Source organism: Haemaphysalis longicornis, unplaced genomic scaffold (genome assembly GCF_048455015.1).
Source record: "Haemaphysalis longicornis isolate Haplotype H1 unplaced genomic scaffold, Haemaphysalis longicornis Haplotype H1 scaffold_4, whole genome shotgun sequence".
NCBI lineage: Eukaryota > Metazoa > Arthropoda > Arachnida > Ixodida > Ixodidae > Haemaphysalis > Haemaphysalis longicornis.
In genome coordinates this window covers 225,853,482-225,879,358 of record NW_027526361.1, presented here as the reverse complement: position 1 = coordinate 225,879,358, position 25,877 = coordinate 225,853,482, and the positions used below count along the sequence as shown (strand labels likewise).

The following is a 25,877-nucleotide window of genomic DNA, read 5'->3' as shown; positions in this document are numbered from 1 at the left end:
AATTTGACGAATGCCGAATCATTCAGCGACATTGTGACCGGTTGACAAGGGAAATTGTGCAGGCTGTAGAAATCGCAAGGCTAGGCGAAGATTGTTTCAGCGATCCTTCCATTGCCCTATCCACAAAGGAACTCGATTATCTACACGCGCGAATAGAAGCAGCATAGCTAGCCACTCAATGCACACACAGGTCCTTAGTGCGAGAGGAGGGGGGGGGGGGGGGTAGGGGGCTGGTAATCATTTTTGGATTTGTTTTGCATTTAATATTTTCGGCACGGTTGATAGAGATTACTTATCGGGTCGAGTATTTTATAGTAGGTGTGTTCATGCGTGTTTATAAATATGACATGTTTCTATGATAAAGGTTCAGTTCAGCGCTCGTCCTGTATGCTTCAGCTTAAGTCTTTGTTTCGGTTGCGATGGTGAAAATTATGTAGACCCCTCAACGTGGGCTGCTTCAGACGGCGGCAACTCTAGTACGTTGAAACATCAAACTTGCATTTTACGTACCGAATGTAAATGTCATTCTGTTGCGCACCGTAGTGGTGCGATACGGAATACTTCAGACTGTCTAGGGAAATGTTATACGGAGACGACATTGTTCTTTTAGCTGATAACCAGACCGATATGCAAGGGCTAATAAATATTAGCGACCAGGAAGCCACCGACCTCGGGTTAAATTTTAGTGCAGAAAAATCGCGAATAATGGTTTTCAATGACGCTACCACTGACGCAGTGTCTATCCAGCAAGGCATTCAGGCACCCAGAGTGAAGGATTATAAATATTTCGGAGTGTGGATAAACGAAGGGGATAACTGCTTAACAACTCACGAGGAGCAACTTAAGGGTAAAGGAAAGCGAAACGCAGCTCTAATGAAGCATAGAGCTCTGTGGGGGTATAACAAATATGAAGCAGTCAGAGGAATGTGGAAAGGAGTAATGGTTCCGGGTCTCACATTTGCGAATGCTGTACTCTGCTTAAAATCAGACGTTCTATCAGGCCTTGAAGGAAACCAGAGAACGGTAGGACGTTTGGCCTTAGGCGCGCAAGGGAAAACAACCAACTAAGCAGTGCAGGGAGATATCGGCTGGGCGTCGTTTGAAGTTCGAGAAGCACAGAGTAAAATATGTTTTGAGATGAGGTTGAGAGCAATGTATCAACGAAGGTGGGCAGCTAAGGTTTTTAGGTACCTATACTTGAAAAGCGTGGAAACGCAGTGTCCGATGGAGGCTACAAAGCTAACGATGAAACACGGAAAGGAAAAGGTTTGAAGTTCGAGAAGCACAGAGTAAAATATGTTTTGAGATGAGGTTGAGAGCAATGTATCAACGAAGGTGGGCAGCTAAGGTTTTTAGGTACCTATACTTGAAAAGCGTGGAAACGCAGTGTCCGATGCAGGCTACAAGGCTAACGATGAAAAACGGAAAGGACAGTCGAGAATCCAAAACAGCCAAGGTAACCAAAAAAGGGGCAAGGCAGATTGAAGCGAATAAATTGAGAGAAAAAATGGAATCTAAAACGTCGTTGGAGATTTACAGGGCTGAGAAATTGAACATCAGCAAGAAAAATTTCTACGATAATTCCCTGGGCAATGCTTTGCTTTTTGTGGCTAGAGGAGGTTGCTTGTGAATTAAAAGCTTTGTGGGGAAGTATTCACAAAATGATGGGGTATGCGTCGTCTGCGGAAAAGAAACAGAAACTATGCAACACCTAGTGTTAGAATGTGAGGGTATCCATCCAAATCTACATGAGGGAAATATTCGGCTTCCAGAAGCCCTAGGATTTAAGGGTAGCACAGAGGAAGTTAATTTCAAGGCTGGCGAGGTGACAAAAAGATTAGAATGCTGGTGGATGAAAAGCATTGAGAGGAATGTTGCCTAGGACAGTTACCACCTGTAACAGAAAAAAAAGTATTTTGTGCCAAATAAGCTTTTGTGTCAGCCCTAACCAGCGCTAGTATTAAACCAAGAGTATAAAACATAACTATATTAGTCCTTTTTGGTAAGATGACATGTCATCACCCCACTACAAAGGGGAAACCAATAGCGATCATCATCATGCGCTGTATTATTAAGATGAATCACCAACTCGCCCTGTACTACAATCTGCTAAAGGCGCTTTAAGGCACGGGATAGCGTCAGCGGGAGGCGGGGTTGGAGGGCCCCGTTCAGCACTCATCAGTGACAGCAGGTATGAACGCCCTCCATACATAAAGCACTAAGAACGTTAAGTTAAGCACAAATGCCACACCGAGAAATGCCCCAGTACGAGTTCCATTAAATCTGGTCACTTTTGCTTTCGTTGCAGCTACTCGGGTCCGGTTCGTACCACTGTCAAATCGCGTGCTCCTTGGTGCTTGGCTTCTCGCGTGCTTCGTCCTGGTGAACCTGTTTAACGGTGAAGTGAAGGCAAACTTGCTCGTCAAGTCGGACACCCGACGCATCGAGACCGTAGAAGACGTCTTGCGCCAGCCGAAGCTTCTCCCACTTACGGTGGAAAAGTCTCCGTTCACCACTATTTTGCAGGTATTGACGGCAGCGCGAATAGACTTAGTCATAACCTTCGCTTTATTCTTGTTTCGGAGAAGTTCGTAAAAGCAAACTATTATGGTAGATGACGGGTGTTCTAATGCACACGCAAACACACTCGCACTTGCCTAGAATGGAGGAGCGAATGACGCATTGTCCCTCTCAGGATTTTGATTCACCTTCAATGGCATGACATTCGTTATCCTTATCCTGAACAGCAGTCATGACGGCACCGCTTAAAAATCAACTCCTCTCATACGGTCACTGAACAACCCATAAGCTACGGAGTAGAATGACCTGACTGTGAGTCTTACGAAGAGGTGTATCCGGAACGCGCTCATAATTATGTAAGGCACAGTAGTGCGGAGCGGGGCATCGCGATGACGATGACGGTGGTGTGTGGCGTGAAGCACGTACTCGCTTACGGAGGGAGAATTCTCCGCTTAGAGCCACGGCTTTATCACACTCCATGGCGAAAATACCGTACACCCCTTAACGTGGGCTGCTGCAGACGGCGGCCGCTCTAGTTCGTTGAAATATCAAATTTGCATTTTACGTACCGAATATAAATGTCATTGTGTTGCGCGCCGTAGTGGTGCGACACGGAATAGTTCAGACTGTCCAGGGGTCTCTAACTTGTGACGAGATCTCGACACGCCAGTGTTTTTGTTTTCGCCTCCATGAGAAAAACGGCTGCTCCGGGCAGGCTCGAACGCACGTCCTCGCGATTAACAGCACAAAGCTTTAGCGATGGAGCCACCGCAGTGTGTGATCTTCGGATATTTGCTTTATGGGAACCGATTTTTAGAAGGTGGGTCTAAAGTGAACTTCATTTGGCGTATTAGAGGAGTTCTAGATTTACTAGTTGAGGATTTGTAAAGCTGACGAATGCTTCAGAAGACGTGCTTTTACGGTACCACTTATTTGCTTTATGTTAAATCTGGTTTTTGTTAAAAAATTCGACAGGACGCGATTTTTAGTTGATATTGAGCTTCTTGGCGAGCACACTTCATAGACGTTCACAATTCCTGCGTTTCAAAACACTGTGCACTCAGAAAACCCCGCAGACATTGAATATGTAAAAAGGTTTGTTGGCGTGATGGAAGTACTGCTTTTATTGGATGTGTTTGGGTGCAGCTGTTTAATTAATGTACAGTAAAACCTCTTTATAACGCGGTTGAAGCGGTATAGTCGTGTTTGCTTCGTCACAACCATTTTTTTTTTGTTATAGCCAGTCTACCGACAATTTACATGCAAGAGGGGATGTACTCACCACCAAAACTCAAAACATCCCGCGAAAACAAGAAAAATCGGCGAGAAAATAGAAACAGTACTTATTATATTTCCGAAAAAAAAAGAAGCAGTAGAACGGAGTTTCGTTATGGTTAAAACCCTAATTACCTATGAACTAGTACTCTTCAGCAATTCAAGCGACCTGAAGCAGAAAGGTAGGCTTGAATACAATTATATATACATCCCTTTTCGCGTACCCCAAATGTGTTGCCCCAATAAATAATTAAGTGGAACAGACTGAGTCAACCCGAAATGCTCAATAGGGTCCTTCAAAACCCGTTGTATAGCTACCGAGAAGCAGTTACAGGCGAGAAAAAAAATGTTCAATTGTTTCCAGAACCTGGCACCGCACACATAGTTTCGAAGGTGAAAGCCCTGTTCTAAACAGATAGAAATTTAGTCTTGGAATACTGCAGCGCAGCTTGGTGAAGGTCACTTCGCTTCGTCGCGAACCACAAAAATGAACATTCCACCGGAACTTTAAACGTTGATACCCTTCAAAGGACAGGAGTTCGTCTGAACGAGTAGCGTCTGAATGCCAATATCGTCTTAATCTTGGAGATGCAAAAAGAGCCGGATTAGATATCCCGAATTGAACGGGAGCTGTGACAGCGAGAATAGCTAAATGGCCGCTAGCTCGTTGCCGCTGATGTCCGTATGGCCAGGGACCCAAGCCGAACGTACCTCCTTCACGTGCCTTGGAAAAAAAACAATAGTGTGTGGTACAATGGAGAGTAGGAAGAGGTTAATTTAATGCCGAAACTGGCAGCGAATCGGATAATATGATGATTTCTGATCATGTTGCGCTACTTTACATGAAGCGACAGCTATTGCTAAAAATTCTGCAATAAAAATGGTTGTGTAGTCCGGGATTCATAGCGAATAACTCCAATCAAGACATTTTGAAAACAATACCAATTCCAGCTTTCTCGCTTTTTTAAGATGCATCTGTATAAATCACAGGAGAAGCAGGATACTTGGATAAATACTCGTTTAAAATATCGGTTAATAGAGAGAGGGGGAGAAGTGTTGGAGCCGAATGGAAGGGGTTGTGAAAGAAAAACTCAGTTTTTCGCTCAGTATTGAATACAGGAATAGCTTCATACAGCTTAAGAAAAAAAAAACAGGCAGCTCATTTGTGAAAAAATCACACTTGGGGGGAAATACGTTTCGGTCACGGAGATGTAAAAAATGTACTCGGAGCACACGTAAATACACGCTCGGCCAGGGGGGCTTCGTACATGTGGAAGTAAGTTCGAAGTATCAGCAAAAGAAATCGGACTCTGAGTTCTGGAATGCATGCCTCTAAGTACAAGGCACGGTTCGAGACGAACCGAGAGAGGCCAAGGCAAGATCGTAGGATGCGCCTCTCCAATAGGTATAACGGTCGCAGTTTGCAAATAGGGCATTTGCTAAACAACATGCAGCGAAACTCCATAACTGGCCGGACGTAGGATTCGTACAACAGCAAAAGTGTGTCCCGGCGAATTCCTGATCTTTTCCCACATAGCCTTTTCATGCGACCATTAGGTCTCTCCGCTTTAGCGGCTGATGCAATAATATGTGTATGACAATCAAAGGCAGAAGTGTATGTAATACCAAGATACTTCAGCGAATCCACCTACGGAATGCCTTGATTTTTGTAAGCGAGAGAAATTGAAACTGGTCCTGCAACTTGGAAGACAAGTAGATCACTCTTCGACACATTTAGTGTTAAATGAATGCTGTCAAGCCATGCCTCCAACAAAGATAAATAGGCCTGCAAACGTTCATATAATGAATGAATGTCGACTGCGACCGCAAAGAACGCTGTATCATCCGAAAAAACTTATGTTGTTACATTTGGCAGTAGAGAAATATCTCATAACAATATTGAAAAATAAAGGCGTTAAAGCAGGTCCTTGAGGCACGCCTCTAGTTTGTAGAAAGTTTCTTGAAAATAGCTTTCCGTTTGTACAAATGAATTCCTGATTGGCCAAAAACTCCATAATCTAAGCAAAAAGCTATGCGTGGAGGTTTATGCGGGCTTGTTTGATTAGCAAGATAATATGATCGACAATGTCATAAGGTTTAGCTGCATCTAAGTTCCCGAATGCCGACACCATTTTTCCTTTTTGTTCTAAGCGAATCCTCACCTGAAAGTCCACATGATCGTTCCAAATAGAACATCCCCGCCTAAAAGCAATCTAAGCAGGACTGAGTGCTTGCCTTTCCTGCTGGAAAGAAGATAGCCTATTAAAAACTATTCGCTCTATTATTTGAGCATGTCAAAGGTCAGAGCAATCGGCCTTAAGTTGTCTAAATCGAAACGCATACCTGACTCGTTTTGGAGCAAAATTATCTTGAACACTTTCCAGTTTCGTGGAATCGAACAAAACTTGAAGGATGAATTTATTACATTCAATAGAAACGGTTCAAATTCCGCCTACAAAAAATTTAATACCACCAACAGTCACGCCATCGAGCCCCAATGCCCCAGATCGCGGTTGGACAAGGCCTCCGTCAAATCAATAGATGAGACCGGTGCGCGACGCTAAGCGCCACTGTCGTCTTCCTCACCTTCTCGTGACGTGATAATACTGTAGCTTCCTATGCTAATGTATATTGCACATTAGAGGAACCACTAAAAATTAAAAACTGAGGTTTGTGTCCTCCGTCACAGGCCCATGCGATAATTGCTCCGGCGGCGTTCGGTCCGGAGCCACGTCATCTGCTACAAGGCTACGTCTAATGCTTGAAGTCATTGTAATATATTGCTCCCCGAGATAGGACTTCACCAACGTGATCTCAATTGTGTAAAGTACCCATGGCGATTAAATTTGCGCATTAAAGTTTCGAGCGCAGTTGGTTGTTTAAAGGGGTAAGCTTGCGCAACCACCCTGGGTTGCGTAATACCCCTTGATTTTGGGCTCTCACCAAAAACCTTAACCTCTTATTCCTGCCATATGTTAACGCAAAACACAAAAGCGAAGCTGCATTTGTGATCAATTACTGATACAAAGATATTAATAAACTTTGCATGCATTGTGTGAGGCGTTCGGACGGTCGGACGACGTTCCACCACAGTGAAGTACGTCGATTCCATGAGGCGTTTCCGTTCTGCCGATAACTTACTTATCGCCAATTTGTTGTCGTAGGATAAGAAAAAGCCTTATAACCAAGATCGCATTTCGTCTCCACGTAAGACCCAGTCGGCGTAAGCTATAACCAAGATCGAATAAAAAAGTCTGAAGTAGCGTTAATAAGCAGTGGTAGATGGGTGGCATGGGCCCCGCAACTTCACACAACGTCACACGGTGCGCGTTGCTGTCATTAAAGCGCAGCTCCAGTGTCCTCACTGATTACGTTGTACGTCAATACGCGCTACAGGAAAGCCACCTTTCTCTGACCATGATGATGAATGATCGTGGGTGAAGCGAAAAAAAAAAATGCTTCCCGCCGCCGGAATCGTACCTGGGTCTCTCGCGTTATACGAAGCCGGCGTCTATCCGATTTCTCCATTTCGACTTGGTCAAAACAAGCCCCAAGAAGCAGGTACCAATTCGCGTCGTACACCCCAAACCCTCGAGCACACCCAAGAGTTGCTGTGAGTATTCTAGAAAAGTGGTACGTATCTCCAGAATAGCACATACTCGCAGTGTGGGATTGGCCAAACAAAGACTTCATCACGAGAAACCTTCCCGTTCAACCATCGTCGTCGTTAGACAGAGGGGCGCGTAATTGTTTTCAACCATCACCTTCGACGGCCCCCACGTGCCTTTCTACGTGCGTGTTTACGGAACACTTGTTCACTACAAACCCTACCGTAACACATATCAGTGTTGTGTGCGCTGTAATGAACACGGGCACCGTTCCGATATCGGCCCCTCTTCCCGCCCCAGCATCTGACCCAGTGCCACACACTCGATCTTGCTCCCGACACCACCCTTGCCGCCCCCAGTGGAAGCTCTGCGGCCTAGAACACCTCACTGCCAGCGAAGAATGCCGCCGAAAACGACGACCGCCCCCACCCCAGCCCACGTACGCATCCGTGAACAAACACAAGAACTTCGACATCCCGCCCTCTCGATCACCAGAAGACTCCCACCTCTGAAACCGGATTCCCAACAGAAATCACAGGTGAGCTGGTCATCAGTCGTCGCCCCCCTTCCTCCCACTACAGCATACTTCCCAGCCCTTGATCAGGAAACAGAGTCAGCTCCACAGTTAGACACGTTAATCCGTAAAAACACCAACTTGAAAGCGCAAATAGCCGACAATGAACTACAAATAACCCTACTTCAAGAGCAAATAACAGAGTTGCCAACACTACTACACACAAACACACAGCATACACAATGTCCCCCACCTGCCGACCCACTTCACCCTAGCTAATCTCTGGCTGCCCTTACTTCTTCCATTGCCGACCTGTTCCAGTAACAGTTCACTGCACTTGTAGTCGGAATACAGGCCTTGGAAGACAAAGGAACTGACACCGCCAAACTCGAGAAACAACGCAACCCGGGTCAAGCTCTCGGCTCTGCCTCATTCGCTGACGCCAATATGGACGATGCCTCCTCCACGCTATCCACGTAGACTCCACGCGCCTCCCCAACCCTTCACATTATGGCACTGGAACTGCCGATCATTCCGTAAAAGGAAGGCCTCCCTCCAACCATACACATCGCAACACCTCCCAGCCGTCATCACCCTTCAGGAAGCTGACGCCCCGCACCCAACCCCTCGAGACTACACTGCCTTCCAAAATGACTCATCCATACGCAAAGCTACGCTCGTCCACAACCGATATACTGTCCAGCACCATGCCTTGACGTCCACCATCGATTGTACCGTCGTGTAAATATTACCAACTGAAAAGAGTGGCCACAGTACTTTTGTGCGTAACGTCTATAGTCCGCCCGAGCTGACTCTGGCCGATTTCCCTTCCCTTTCAAAACAAGTAGTAACTCCTCGCTATAACGAAGCCGCTTTACTCGAAATATCGCTTTATTCGAAATTTCGTATGGTCCCAACACAAATGCATGCATTTTTGGCCGCATTACTCGAAGCGCGCGAACAGGTTGACCCGCTTAGAGCGAAGGGGAGAGCGGAGGCGTCACCGAGCGGCGGCGACCCAGCGGCGAGTCAGGCTGTCATCATGGCGGGTCAACGCAAGCTGGTGTCTCCCCGGTGATTTACTCGAGCCACTAATGCTCGATTAGCGCTATCTGACTATACACAAACGACCCAAATCCGTGGTATGGTAATTCAATTTTGTTCCTAGACATTGGTCAATGGCGTGGACGGGACGTTGTGTGAACACTGACACTCGAACCGTAGAAGTAGCAGTGCCGTCGACAACGTGGCGCCGAAAAAATCTTGTTTTGCAAGCTTCAAGGCTTCACACATCGAGTAAAAATTCCCAGTGATGCGAAGAATCCGCAAGTGCTTTTCCTAAGTAACAACTGTCTTAGCCACGGGCAGGACAGGATCCGCAACCTGAAGGAGCTCGCTTTACTGCAACCTATGGATCAGGGTATCATTAAAACCACCCGGAAGCTGTACCGCAAGGCTTTTCATGCAGCGTATGTGCAAAGCGTATGACGCCAGTAAGAGGTACAACATTGATTTGCTCAGTGCGATCCACTTTCTCAACTTTTCATGGGAAGGTCTCGCACCTTCAAAGGTCGCCAACTGCTTTGCGCACGCCGGCTTTTTCCGCACCGTTGTCAGCGACCCTGACGATAACCAGCCTGACGATAACCGGACTGGCAGCCATCTACACGAGGCTGTTCGTGACAAGAGGTAGAAGGTGACTTCAAGGCGTTTGCGTTGGCGGACGCTGCATCTCCCGTGGTCGCACCAGCGACGGATGCGGAGATAATTTACACTTGGTGGCCCCGACGAGGACGAAGAGCCACGTGAAGTGCCAACTATGGTGCAGACGCGGGAGTTCCTACGCGTGCTGTAAAATAAAGTTGAATGCATGGGCGACTCCAGCCTCATGAAGTGCTTGGTCAAATTGAAGCAGGGGTAGCTTGCGCCCAGCAAGAACATTAAACAGCCAGAACACCGTAATTTCTCAACTGAACAAAAGTTTTGCTTCACTAAATACATTGTGTTTTGGTTCCTCGCAGTTGTGGCGCAATTAAAGATCAACTTTTAAGTTTTTCTTGATTGCTCGCTTATATCGAAATACCACTTATAACGAAATTTTTCGCCGTCTTTTTGACTTTGTTATAACGAGGGATTACTATACTTTCCTTCGCTAAACACCACCAACTTGTGATCACCGGGGATTTTAATGCTCCGCATATGGCCTGGGGCTACCCTCGCAATAACCGCAACGGCACCATCGCATGTGACGCTATGAATCAACACTGGCTTACGCTCTGTAACCTCCCCAACACTCCCACCGGGGTAGGCAACAGTGTATCAAGGGATGGTACGCCATACCTCATTTCAGTTCACAACGTGACGGAATACACCTGCATTTGCACAGCGGCGGGGGCGAGAGGCAGTGGTCCAGCAATAACAACGTGCTTCAAATTTTGCAGTACCGTGTGAAGCAAGTCATTTCACCGAAGCGGCACCGAGCATTGTCGCTACGACGCACAGCCCATCGACGATTGGACCATACGCCCACCTGCAAAGGACGTCACCGACGCAGCATAAAAGGCCCAAGCTCGGACAGACCAGACGCATTTGCACAGCGGCGGTGGCGAGAGGCAGCGGTCCAGCAATAACAACGTGCTTCAAATTTTGCAGTACCGTGTGAAGCAAGTCCTTTCACCGAAGCGGCACCAAGCATTATCGCTACGACGCACAGCACATCGACTATTGGACCATACGCCCACCTGCAAAGTATGTCACCGACGCAGCATAAAAGGCCCAAGCTCAGACCAACGCCGCCTGTATTAACATTGCCTGACGCGTCGCGCGCTTTTCAATGGGAAGGGTAGGGACGCTTAGTTCAGGTACTGATCCGCTATGTGGCGCGTGCTGGCGGACATCTCGCCTTACGTCACTGCTCGCGAGTCGCGAACGCTGCACCCACTTCTACGACGTGTGTCTGTCAGCTTGCCTGTTGGGCTTCAAGGGCTGTTTCGCTTACATCTTAGCCGTGACGGGGCGCTAGTTCTGTGGCGCACTGGGGATCTCGTTCAACGTGTCGCTCGCTTCATACTTGCTGCATTTTTCCAAAGATAAAGACGGAGGCGGACTGAAATAGTCTAAGAACATACTGATTGTCGGGTAGACATATAGCTAACAGAAAACGATATTTTCGGATGGGGCAGCCATTATTTTACTGATATTTTTTTCTGGAGTATTTAGAGAAGAAAAATTGCGTGCACGTTTTTTGTTCAGGCGCTCACTTCTACGATTACTTTCCAATAACATCACGTGCTTGTAAACTTCAGAAAATTATAGGAAACAAAAGGATAAGCAGCTGCGATTCCGCCACGCTGTCCGGGCGCTTCTACAGTACAGTCCTCAATTTTAGAAGTGCGTACCGATGCGGAGTGCGAACAGGGGTGTCAAAACAATACCTAAATGCGGAGGGGATATAGGGGGGATGCCCCACTCAGAAAATTTCAGGGCCTGTGATCCGAGTAGATAAGCGCGCAAAGCCGGCATCAGCCTGCGGCAGCGCAAGGGATTTTGCTTCGTGACAAAGGAAGTTTTATCAGTGACAGACCAAGACAGACAGGCATGGTGAAAAACAAGAAGGCGTAGGAGCGCCGCCTCGGGAACGCTAAACAAACTTTCCACTATTTTGCATAGTTTCCGAGAAGCGGCGCTGGCTGGCGGACACGAAAGCACGCTGGAAGGCTACGGAGCGGGGAAGGGTAGGAGAGAGCAACAGGAGAGTGGCTGTTTGGCCATTTTTCGCTCACGCGTTAGGCACTGTTTATACAGGCGGCGTTGCTCAGACAGACCGGACGAATTTGCACAGCGGCGGTGGCGAGAGGCATCGGTCCAGCAATAACAACGTGCTTCAAATTTTGCAGGTTGGTTTCAGTTGCACTTGCGTTTTTTATTGTCTCATCGACGCCGACGCCGCTGCTGTTGCCATTGCTGTGCCATTGCTGTGACATTGCTGTTGCCAGTATGGCTACGCCTGACCCTTGCTTTGTTTTTAACGATCCCCTCCCTGAAAAGGGTTCACACCCGATATGTTCTGAATTTAACTGCGCTTATATCGGTCCGTGCTCGGGCCTTTCTAAGTCAAAAGAAACTGGACATGTCATGTGTACCTTGTCTCGGCAAACCGGAACGGGGGTAGTGTTCAAAAGCAGAAACATGACCAAGAAAAAGCATTTGAGACCGTGCTGCTAGACATAAACAGAAAGCTCGCAGATCTTCCAGAGATTAGAAGTAAAGTCGAAACACTGATGCAAATGCAGGCAACTGTGAAAGACATGGAAGCGTCCATACAGCTTTTGTCAAACACGTACGATGACGTGCTGAAAGGGGTGAAAAAGCAGTCCACCGAGATCGCTATGCTTAAGGCCAAAATACAGAAAATTCAAGCCGGTAATGCTCGCCCTGATGTACTGAAACTGCAGCAGCAAATCAACAGCTTAGAGCAATACAGTAGACGTCAAAACATCGAGATTCATGGGCTGCCGCAAACGGCAAATGAAAATTTGATGGGCAAAATAAATGTTCTCGCCGCTGATCTCAAACTTGCGCAGTTGACTGATTCTGACATTGAAGGCCTTCATAGGTTGCCGCCAAAACGAGACAGAATTCCGGCTGTGCTCGTTCGTTCTGCATCGCGCACAAGTCGTGATCAATGGATGGCGCAAAAGGGCAACATGAGGGCTGTTTACTTTCTTGATAATCTGATGTCCAAGAACAAGAAACTGCTATGGATGATGAAGGAAAGGTGCACCGAAATGCAGTACGAGTATGCCTGGCAGGACAATGGCAAACTACTTGCGCGAAAGGCCGACTGTCAACGTGCCATAGGTATCGAGTGTGAAGCGGACCTCGATAAGATTTTCTGAACAGTAGCACTGCGCACCGTCGTCTTCTTTCCTGTTTTATGGACAAGCATCGTACATCTTAATATTACGATGCCGAAGCGTTTCTCCATCTCGTTAATTCTTTGAACCTTAGAAAGAATGACAACTTGTCGGTTTTTCATGTTACCATTAGAAGCATGAAAAACTAAATATTCGAACTTGGCAATGTTTTTCAGTCCCTCCGGTACACCTTTGACGTTCTGGCTTTTACAGAGACAGGGTTCTGCAATAAGGATGATGATGTTGCTTTGCACGGGTATAGCTCAGAAGGGGTATATCGAAACGACCGAAGGGGAGGAGGAACGTCTATTTACATTAAAAAAGGGCTAAAGTATGAAATGTTATCCCAGTTTTCCAAAGTATGCGATCATTATGAGTCCATTTCTGTTGTGTGCCTTGATTCAATAATTATGTCAGTTTATCGCCCACCGTCTGGCGATAAAAAAAGAGTTTATGCGTTATCTAACAAGTGTATTTGAATACTCCTTAAACCTCAGTCTACCCGTTATCCTTGTTGGTAACTATAATGTTGACATGCTTGCCCCTAACGCCCGATGTTTAAATTTTCAAGATGTTATTGAGGAATTGTTCTGCCGGAATGTAATTAATTTGCCAACAAGAATAACTCTTGAAAGCCAAACCCTCATAGATTTGTGCGTGACTAATTTTTAACCGAGTTCTGTTACTGCAGGCATCCTTACAGTCAATTTAAGTGACCACTTACCCATATTTGGTTTCTTTAGTAAAATGAAGAAAAAGAAATGCTTGAGGGACCATCCTGTGCTGTGTCGCAATTTCAATGAGCCAGCCCTAGTTCCATTCAGGGTTATGATTGAAGGGACTAAGTGGGATGACGTGTACAGTTGTGAAAACCCTGATGAATCGTACGGCCTTTTTCTCAAGAAGGTTAAGGACTGTTATGATAATGCGTTCTCTTTAAAGCCGGTTAAGACATATCAACGCTCCCGAAAACGATGGGTTACCCGATAACTTTGTAATAGAATAAGAGCAAGAGATAAACTTTTTGATCGATTCATTCGCCGAAAAGACCCTAAAATATTTGCTGAGTACAAGCCCGTAAGAAATACGTTAAACGCGGACCTACGAAAAGCAAAGATAAGTTACTACAAGGTAAAATTTGCTTCCATATCTAATGATCCTCAGAAAATCTGGAACTTGCCAAAGAACATCATATGTGTCCCCAACATCTCCTTTCCAAGTACACTCACGATTGACGGTGTAAAATATAGTGATCGGGCATTAGCTGAAAAATTCAACCAACATTTCCTTACTTCTTGTGCGCCTTACAGACACATTCTTCGTGTGTAGGATTAGACGAGAGTACTTTTCCTCGAACTGCAAACACAATTTTCCTCACCCCAAGTACAGAGGTCGAAATAACTTCTTTTCTAAAGTCTCTAGCTAAAAGCACTGCACCTGGTTATGGAGATATAGAAGCTGAGCCTATCAAAACTGTAGCCTATATTTTGAGTTCCCCCTTATTGCATATTTGCAACAGCGCATTCGTCACTGGCAGTTTTTCAAAAGGAATGGAAATTGCACTTGTGGCCATACTGCATAAAAGTGGCCCATTTGACAATATTAATAATTATCGGTCAATATCCGCCCTGCCGCTTTTCTCAAAAGTTCTAGAACATTTAATAAAAATGAGGCTAACTAAGTTTCTTGATTCCACTCACGCTATTTTAGTCGAGGAGTATGGCTTTCGGGAAAAATATCAGCAGAAATGGCGCTCCTAAATATAAAAGAGGAAATCGCAAACAATGTCGACCAAAATTCGTTCACGGTTGGGTTGTTCCTCGATTTTAAGAAAGTCTTTGAACAGAGGCGTCGGAACTATTTTTCGACTAAGGGAGCCACAAAAATTGTACCATACATCATCATTATCATCATCATCATCAATTGTCCTCACGCATGCGCAATATTGTAGGTAAAATAGGCTAAATAAATAAGCCTGATCACCGACAAAAAACCAAATCAAATCTGATAAAATTTTTATCGAACATTCTAGACGCTGGAGAGCAGTAAAAAATTTCTTAACGCTCCGCGTTAGGACCAGAGCATCGAAAGCAAATTGAATATTCTCTATAAATCTGAGTGTACCCCAATGCTAACAGTTAATAGACATGAGGAGTCGTGTTTACATTAAAGTGAAACACATAAGCAATCATTTAGGAGCGAGTGAAGGAGACAGACACCCACGCTCGGAGTTTGCAATAGTGTGAAAACGGCAGGTTGAACTGCAGAATTATTATATTTGTGCAAGCCACCATTTTCGGAATCGTTGGCCTTTTAGCCAGCGAGCTCTTGTTTGACGAAGCATCAGCGGAAGTCTACGGGTGTGCTTTGGCAGGGGGAGCCGTGCTCCCTCATTTGTACACCAGGGGGAGCCGTCGCTCCCCCTGCACCCCCTGTTCCGACGCCCCTGCCTTTGACTCAATTCGACACGATGTATTGTATCATAAACTCCCCTTATACGAAATCCCTGGTGTTGCATTAAATTTGATCACCAGCTACTTGTCTGATCGCTTACAATTTACTTGCCTTAATGGGTTTCGATCATCGATGAGACCAATTTTATGCGGGGTCCCGCAAGGCTCTATTCTGGGCCCATTATTTTTTCTGCTTTACATAAATGACATTCTGCATATACCTCTGACTCCAAGCATTACGTTGTACGCCGACGATACGAGGGTTTTTTTCTCTGGAAGATGTTTGCGTGAGATTGAGTCGTCAGTCAATACTTGGCTTCGCGAATTGTCAAGTTGGCTAATTTGCAATCATCTTCAACTGAATGTTAATAAGATCAAATTTGTTGTTTTTAAGCCCAAGAATAAACCTGATAATTGCAGTTTATCCTTAGAATTTCGTAACTCCGTAATCAAACGTGTGTCAACATACAAATTTTTAGGTGTTCTCTTCAATGAAAATTTATATTGGACATATGTAAATAAAGTTCACGCTAGTATGTCCCGGTCTATAGGAATGTTATTCAAAATCAAGTATCTGATTCCAACCTGGTTGATGCGTCAGTTATACCATGCTCTTGTGCAGTCGCACCTTCATTGTTGCCTTTTAGTTTGGAGTACCACAACCGTAACAAATATAGACAGGCTGTTAATTTTACAAAAAAAAAAAGCAGTTCGATGCATAGAGAATGTGCCGAGCTCACACCACTCGAAGCCGTTGTTTTTAAAACACAACTTGCTTAAAGTAACTCAATCGTTAGACCTTAAGCTTGCTGTTCATATTAGCAGTGAAATGAATGGAGACGCACTGTTTCTTGATCCATACACTCCAGTTAACCCGCGTTACAATCTTCGACCAGGGGCCCTTAAGACCCCATTTATTCGAACTAACAATGGTACACAAAAACTAGATTATATAATACCCCATTTTCTTAATACAAACCCGGTAATATTCGACAAAATTCTTCAATTTACCTCGCTGCTCAGATTTAAACGAAATATAAAGTGACATTTTGGTACTTAAATTGTCTAGAAGTATGCACTGGTTTCTTTTTTTTAAATGAGGTCAATTTATGTGCTATGTGTTCAGTTTTCTGCTTCTGTATCACACTTGATGTTCTTTATGTCGGTTTTCTTGTAGGCATTGTATAACGTTGCTTTTGCTGGCATCTTTCGTTCGTTCTTTTTTTTTCTTTTTCTTCTTTTTTCCCCATCACCATTACTGATGATCGCCTGTTGTAGTCATTGTATAACGCTGTTATTTTTCGAAATCTCTCTCTCTCTCTCTCTCTCTCTCTCTCTCTCTGTTTTACTGCTCTCGTCAACACTGTGCAATGCCGACCGTAGGGGCAGTAGGCCGTTGTCAGGCAGAGTATCTGCCTTTTGCCTCTGTACCCCAGGCTACTCCTGTCTGAATAAAACTTTAACTTGAACTATGCCTCCGAGACAATTTTAGTAACGATCATGATATATCCATAACAATCCAAGATATCGCCCCTTCTCGCATATAGGCAGAGCCTGACTAACGGACTGGACAGCCCTCCGCGAACATCTACCCACGGAAGAAATTCACGACGTCTATAGATGGACCGCCACTCCATCGGATGTACTGAAAGACCACTAAAAAGAATTCCCTCTCACCACCGACTATCCTGCCATCGACCAACACCTCAACATCTTGTGGAAAACGAGAAACAGCTTCGTCTAGCGTTGGAAGCGCCACGAGACAAATCGGAAATTAGAATTACGTATTGCACACCTTGCGCGGCAAACTCAAGAATATGCACAATCCTTAAGCCAACACAAGTGCGTACAATTTGTGATCGCTTGCAGGGTACCTTGGGCACCCGCAAAAAAACCCTGGCAACTAATACGTTCCCTTATGGGAACGAAAGGGAAAAGCGGCCACTGAACACCGCATACACCGCCTTATACACAACCACCCAGGCACCTGGCAAGAATTAATTGACACCTTACGAAAGAAATTCACACGTGATTCGTCGCAACCTTCGCCTCAATATCCAGTGTACTCGGGCAGCCAAAATGCCACACTTGACACACCCTTACCATGCAATGACTCGTAGCCAAACTGAGTAAACTCATCCGCAATACTACGTCCGTGCACTACCGCATCCCGAATAAGCTCCTCCGCAATCTGGACGACTTGGCTCTTGATATTCGTCTCCAATACATCAATGACCACTGAGCCCGAGGCCCGCTCCCACCACACTGGCGCCATGACGACATCACGCTTATTCTAACCAGACCTGTCCACTCAAGACATTCTTCTTTAACTAAAGGAAGACGTTACCGTCGTATTACCCAAAACACAAATGTTACGTATAAAACCCCGGTACGAACACCGACAACTACGTTAAAGCGTTTGAAACAGAACGCACGGCTACAGTGGGACTTGGGCACTTATGTTCACCCCTGTACCTAAGCATAGCACCTATGAAGTATTAAGGGCAGCTGTGGCATTGGGTGAGGCCGTCAAAAGTAAATGCAAGTTAGGCGGGCTTACAAACTTGCAGAAAGACCTGTTTGCCGTTAAATTCAATGCACATTCTTTTTATAGCAGTAAGAATGGTGTAGTAAACAATAGAAGTCACGAACGAACAGTTCAACATAGAAGCACCGGCGCATACTGCACGCACTATGCCGGTTATACCTGCACAGCCGTCCGGCGCAATGATCTTGATTCCCGAACACGGCGGCTGATTTTCTGACGGAGGCGAAAAGCGAAAATGCCTGTGTGTTTGAGATTTCGGCGTACGTTTAAGATACCCAGGTGGTCAAAATTAATTCGTAGCTTTCCACTACTGTGCGCCTAACCGCCTGTGTACCGTCGGCTCAGTTGCGTTTACCGTTATTCCACGTGGTATCCCACAGGGGTCTGTCATCAAAGATCTCTCTACGCAACTCTCCACCATTCCCGTCCTGGAGCGCGCTTTGTACGCAGATGACTTAACTTTATGGACAACCACAGGGTCCATCGGAGACCAGCAAGAAGCCCTTCAAACAGCTGTTAATTGCACGTGCCGGTATTTAAAAGATCGCGGTCTTACATGCGCACCTGAAAAATCAGCCCTCCTTACCCTACAACAACGCACACAGGTCAGAACACTCTTTCCAGAACCTAAACTCCATATTCAAAACTTTCCTATTCCAACTGTTACCAACTTACGCATACTCGGACTCACTATCCCACAGGACGGATCAGCCTCCCATACAGTACTACAACTTCAACGCACCATGACTTAGCTAAACCAATTGATTCGCCGTATGACGCACGAACTTGACCGTAATGAAGGAACCAGACCTCATCCGTCTCGTTCAAGCCTTGCTTATAAGTCGCGTTATGTACGGTACGCCTTACCTGTTCCTGAAACCAGCAGAACGGCGAAAGCTAAATATTCTTATCCGACAAACACACAAGATGGCACTCGGACTTCCTTCATGCACAACGAACGCCAAGCTGTTGCAACTGGGCCTACACAACACATGGCAAGAGCTCTGTGAGGCGCATTGCCCTTCGCAACTCCAACGACTCCAACTCAATAATGCTAGACGTGCGACACTGGTGCGCCTTGGATATCCATCGCCTCCGGTCTCCAAATGCAGAATAACGTGTTCCACTGTCTATACGGAAACACATCCGCGTAACCACAATTCCTCGAAATATGTACGTTACCTATCCATTTGACGACGACGGGCCCACGCAAATTATCTTCAGGCCCAATATCACCATAAAAAGAATGTACTATACGCAGATGCCTCTCCCTACGTAACCAAAAGGCCTATGCGATAACATTGGTGAATAACAAATTTCAGACCGTAGCCAACAGCCACTGTCCTCACGACGGACACCGCCATAGCCGAGGAAGCAGCATTATCCATGGCAGCCACTACAACACAGAGGAACTACGTTGCCATACTGACAGATCCTTGAGAGGCTTCTAGCTTCCTGCGAGGCACACTCTCCCCAGCAGCCCTCCATATTCTCAAAAATAAGACTCACCTACATGACCTCGGAATTATCTGGGCTACAATTTATTCAGGCATAGTAGGAAATGAAGCGCCACATACCGCGGCTCGAGAAGCAGTATATACCGGGCCATTGCGTACAGCCAGAACCCTGTTCCATCCACTCCCAGCCTCTACACACCCCAACCCCTACTAACATACGACATCCTCTCTCACTACCGAATGGCCCGCCAGCAGCTTCCACACCCCCCCCCCCCCACCCCAAAAGCAACTCGCCAAAAGAGGAAGGAGTTATACCTCACAAGCTCCCCCACGTTCCCCCACAACGTTCCCCCACAACGCACTCTGGCACAAAATATTCCTCACCCAATACTCACCACAGTACATCTTCTGCCCAAGATCAGAAACATAGTGTGGGCATGCCCGAACACCCCCGGCCTCCCTCTAAATCTAAACCCTACCCATTCACAGTGGGCGGCGACGCTGACCAGCTCCTACCTGTGCTCCAAGATTCTGCTGGTGAATATATAGGACACGAAAGTCCGGCTACAGCCAACAGCCAGGGAGTGCAGAACTGGTAGTCCTGCACTGGTCCGGAGTGATCGAAATCCCAACCGATGGGATAAGATAAAGTTTTAGCGGCGAAGCACCTTAAGACCGAGGCTGTGTCCGGCATCCGTCCGGAGTCCGTGCTCAAGGCAGAGCACCGTGTAAATCGAAACATCTACGAACAAAAGGTTCACAAAAGTTTAACAACAAAATAAACGGTTCACAACAGGTTAGAGAGAGAGAGAGAAAGACTTCACAGCACAGTGCATATCTAAACAAAAGGTGAACAAGAACAAAATAAAAGGTTCACAAAAGATTAGAGCGAGAGAGAGAGAGAGAGAGAGAGAGAGAGAGAGAGAGAGAGAGAGAGAAAGACGCACATCACCGTGTAAATCGAAACATCTGTGAACAAAAGGTTCGCAAAATGTTAACGACAACATCATAAAAGGTTCACAGAAGGACAGAAGGTTAGAACGAGAAACAGTACTCCTGGACAGCCGTGCTGCGCACGTGCGAGGTGCATTGGATTGGATTAGATTGGATTTGTATTGGATTAAAGTGGATTGGAATGAATTTGGATTGGATTGCAATAAATTGAAATGTATTGCAATGGATTGGAAAGCATAATAGCAGCCATAAGCAATCTCCCGGGTTATTTATGGTAAGAACGATCCCCAGTGCTTCGCCCACTCTTCATGATTCACTTCGTGAAGATGCGTGAATTTTTTTCCTCCTCATCTACTTCTTTGAGCTCTGCGAGAGATTGTTTTCTCGTGGCGCGGTTTTAAACTTGGTGACTGTTTTTTATTGATTGATTGATTGATTGATTGATTGATTGATTGATTGTAGGGTTTAACGCGCCGATGCAACGCTGGTGATGAGGCGCGCCGTAGTGGAGGGCTCCGGATTAATTTTGACGATCTACACATGTGCCGAAATCACGTACACACAGGCGCTTTTGCTTTTCGTCTGCATCAAAAAAGCGGCCGCCGCGGCCGGGAATCGAACCCGCGACCTCGTGCTCAGCAGCGCAACGCCTTAGCCACTGAGCCACCGCAGCGGTTTTTTTTTTTTTGTTGTTGTTGTTGTTAAATGCGGTTTTGTTCAAAAATGAACTGCGAGAAACGTCTACACTCGAAATACACTCCGAAAATTCAGCTCTCATTGCTTTTATGGCGGATATAATTACGTAGCCCTTCTGCTGTATTTCACGATCTATACGGCTTCGCCATCAAAGTTAAGCATATAAAACTGAGAAGAGCTTAAAACACATATTTTATGAGCCAAAGCTGAGCATGGGCTTTGAAGCGGGCTGCCATAGGGTCTGCGGATTATTATAAATCAGAAGATAACGTTGACTATGTGGTGGAATTTTTAACATCCACACAATATGTTTCAAGCTCCTCCTTCCCTAATTACTGCCGCTACCGGATGAAAATGGAACCCAGGACCTCGTGTTCCGTACATCCAAAGCCGTTTTAACCATTCAGCGAGATCATTAGATAAGAAGCTTGAATTGTTCCATTAAAGACGTGCTTCCAAAAGGTACTCAAGCAATGGCTGGCTATTTTCCGAAGATATGGCGCTATCAGTGCGCTGTTTTGCCTCTATCATATGGTCAACAGATGATCGTTCCTCCTCACGCTACTCAGATTGTAGGTGAAAGGCCGCTATGTCCCACTTAGCTGCCCCGAGAAAAAGACCTCGCTGTCAGTGAGGACTTTTCATCCCCTACCCGTGTGATAAACAAAAAACTGATTGAATTTGGCAAAAAACAACCTGGATCACCCAAAATTTCAGCTAAGGTACAAAAAAATGAAGCTCAACAACAAATGGTACACCTACGATCCTAGCTCGGATTCCATACGCGAAATGCAGGCCGAGGAAGACGCTTCTTCCAGCCGTCAACCACAGGCCCTAACTTAGGAATGCCTGAGGGGCAGTGGCTCGTCACATTCACCCACGTGTCCATCTGTCGTATCCATTTTGTTTGGCAACGTTAGAAGCACAGTTAACAAGCGCGACGCACTATCATCAGTCATCGACACCTGCAACGCTCATATTATCGCCCTAACCGAAATTTGGCTATCAACTAATATCCACGACTCCGAAATCTTTCATAATGCCTCTAACTTTTCCATTTATCGCTGCGATAAAACAATACGACGAGGCGGTGGTGTAATGTTAGCCATTTCAAAAGATCTTCCGTCTTTATGCGTGCTCATTAAAAACACCATCGAGATGGTTTGGGCTTCAGTAACGGTCAATCATCAAAAAGTAGTAATAGGTGTTTGCTACAGGTCTCCTTCTTCACCACCCGGTTTTGTTAACGACTTACATGACGCAATTAACAATATTTGAAATCGTTTTCCTTTATCGCCTGTTTTCTTACTCGGCGATTTTAATTTTCCTAAGATAGATTGGCAAGCCGAGCAGCCTCACCTTACCTCGTTTTCTCAGGAATCCAGCGACTTTCTTGAAATGTGTCCTCTATTCTCTTTAACACAATTAGTTTCTGAGCCGACTAGAATTCCGGATAACTGTGCAAATACCCTCGACCTTATCTTTACTAATCGCCCTGATTTAGTTCCCCCAATCACTTACTTGCCTGGAATAAGCGACCATTGCCTTCTCACTCTCGATATTCACGCACCCATCTTAAAAACAAAACGAGTTAGAAAAACTGTACACGACTACAACAGAACTGACTTCGCTACCATGAATAACGCCTTGTCACAATTTATTGAAGTTTTTTTTTTTCAAAATTTTGATTATCATTCGGTCGAAGAAAACTGGGACCTTTTTGCGCGTAAAGTTCATGAAATAACCGATACGTACATTCCACAACATACAATACCCACTAACACGCACGCACCTTGGTACAATATTCATATCAAACGTTTAGCTAACAAAAAGAAGCGTCTTTATCGCCAGGCCAAACGAAATCCAACTAACACGCGCTGGTTCGCCTATATTGTTGCTTCAAATGCTTATATTTCAGCTATTAAAAATGCCAAATTGTACTTTTTAACAAATACACTACCAGCCATGCTAAAAAACAACCCTAGACAGTTCTGGCGAACTATTATTCCGTCATATTCTGACAAAATTAGCTTGGTTGACCCGTCAAATAACCCGATCACTCAAAATCAAAGTGCTACCGTCTTGCAAGAGGTATTTGTTAACATTTTTTGGACGTAATACACAGCTACCTTCATGTGACAAATCACTATGACTACACCATCATGCCTCAAATATCTTTCGACATAGCTGGTATATATAAATTAATTAGTGGTCTTTGTAATCATTCCTCCCCTGAGTATGACAACATCACCACAATATTTCTAAAAAAACACGTCCACTTACAGTGCCATCCTACTAACAAAAATTTTTTAGCAATCGTTAGATACGTCCAGTCTTCCCACATCATGGAAAAACGGAAAGGTGGTTCCGGTTTACAAATCGGGGAACAAATCTAATCCAACTACCGTCCTATTTCTCTTACAAGTAGTTGTTTCAAGCTTTTAGAACACGTCATTTACTCCAACTTGGTAAAATTCCGGCAATCAAACTCATTTTTCACATTCGCACAACATAGATTTCTCAAATCATACTCATGTGAAACTCAACTTGCACTGCTAATTCATAAGCTGCATCAAATCGTAGATCACTCATCACACGCCGACTGTATTTTTCTGGATTTTTCAAAAGCATTCGATAAGGTATCACATAAACTACTACTCCATAAACTAGGAAAACTAAACATAGATCGGAATGTTCTCAGATGGATTGGGTATTTTCTAACTAATCGTACCCAATTTGTTTCAGCTAACGGCGATAACTCCCAACTAAGTAATGTTGATTCTGGTGTACCCCAAGGATCCGTCCTTGGTCCGCTTTTATTTCTTATATATATTAACGATCTTCATAATGCCGTAACTTCTAATTTACACCTTTTCGCGGATGACTGTGTTATATTTCCGGAAATAACCAGTGAAAATGATAGTCGAATAGTTCAACCTGATCTCTCTGCTAATAATAACTGGTGTAATACCTGGCAAATGGAACTGAATACAAATAAATGTAAAGTCATGCATGTTTCTAGGATTAACGTAACAATCCGTTGACCCTTACAAATACTTAGGGGTCCATATTACGTCTAACCTAGCGCGGGATGCTCACGTGGAATATGTTGCCAATAATGCTAACAGAATGCTGGAGTACTTGCGTCGAAACTTCTATAACGCACCGTCTTCATTAAAAGTACTACGGTATAAAACATTAGTGCGCTCTAAATTAGAATATGTCTCATCAGTATGGGACCCCAGTCATGATAAACTAATATACCGTCTTGAAATGGTCCAGAATAACTCTGCACGCTTCATTCTTTCCAATTATAACCGTACAGCCAGCATAACTACAATGAAGTCCAGTCTTGACCTCCCGTTACTACAGACTCGTCGTGAAATTTCTCGCCTCAGCCTATTTCACAAACTGTACCCTCATAATGAGCTACGCCATAAATTAATTCCCTCTCCGTCATATCTTTCCCATCGCATTGATCACACTCACAAAGTAGGTGTCAATTCATGTCTTACCAGAACGTTCGCGCAATCATTTATACCCCGTACATCACGAAACTGGAACCACCTTCCTGCAGAAAGTTTATCGATTACTGATAACCGTTTTTTTCACGATGCCCTTCCTAACATTGTATAATAAGGTGAATTTATCTTTATATAACAAACTGATTCCTTTACTTGCATTTGTATTGTATCTGACTGCTTTTGTTATTTACTTGAATTGTTTATTTACTTGAATTTATCTACCTGAATGTATCTTTATATAAAAAACTGACTGCTTTACTTGCGTTTGTGTTGTAACTGACTGCTCTTTTATTGTGTTTGCATTGTGGATTGTAACCATTACCCCCTGTAATGCCCTCCGGCCCTGAGGATAAATAAATAAATAAATAAATAAATAAATAAATAAATAAATAAATAAATAAATAAATAAATAAATAAATAAATAAATAAATAAATAAATAAATAAATAAATAAATAAATAAATAAATAAATAAATAAATAAATAAATAAATAAATAAATAAATAAATAAATAAATAAATAAATAAATTTTAGTTAAAGGGAAAACGTTTCTCTTTCTTGGGGACCAACATTAGTGACATAGCAGCTTCTGCATTTATGAAAAAAAACCACTACAACCTCTTCTCAATTAGGGCAGTGTGCACTAAAGGTCCGCCGCTGAAGGGGCGCCATGACATAGAGGATTCCTTCTCGCAACAATGTTGATGGTGCGCGATAGTGCTTCTACCACACGTTTAGATACGCGAGGCCCATTCACTCTGGGCCCCCTCTCTGTTAAGGAAAATTCTCATGCTATCACCAAGGCGGACGCATTGAGAGCGAAAGACCCAGCGGCAACTAAAGCGGAAATTTGGGCGAGTTGTTTGCGAACTAGGGAATCCATTGTACTAGCGAACATCCACACAGACAAAAAGGTCGGGCTTTGTCCGTGTGCTAATGTTCGCTACTACGATGAATTATCTATTCTTAGTGGCGTTGATGAATTAAAGACAGCCACGTGACTTAGTTTCCTTCGTCCTCTCTTTTTCTAAGTTCGCGCCCACCGTCGACATACATTTCTTCCCTTCCGGCTTGACTACCTGTCCACGGTGGAAGGGAATAGTGAATGAAGAAAAGGCGTTTATTACAGCAGCCAAAGTATTTTGGTTGACCATCACGCGGGAGGCCTCCTTGGTGATCCGGTTTTGAGCTGGTCTTCCGATCATCCTACTGAAGATCTGATGGTTTGGAATTCGGACCAAGGGTTGGTGTGTGTTGGCAGCGGCGCAGCATGTGATTGACAGGGCTCGGCTCTAGGCAGAAATTATATTTGTATGTTTAGAAGGTGTGTTTGTCTGGGGCTGTTGGTGGATAACCATCTCTTCGCGAGATATCTTGAAATGTGGAGGCTGAGAGGTTCTTCGTTCCAGCCGCC

General features: G+C 44.8%; 1 protein-coding gene across 1 annotated transcript in view; it reads left to right on the top strand.

The window, feature by feature from the left end:
* Positions 1 to 25,877, top strand: part of LOC144179666 (putative glutamate receptor) — a 42,625-nt gene that overhangs the window by 13,485 nt on the left and 3,263 nt on the right. Inside the window, exon 5 of the mRNA XM_077708106.1 lies at positions 2,309 to 2,526. Coding sequence (XP_077564232.1) covers positions 2,309 to 2,526 — 218 coding nt within the window. The remainder of the gene's footprint in view (positions 1 to 2,308; positions 2,527 to 25,877) is intronic.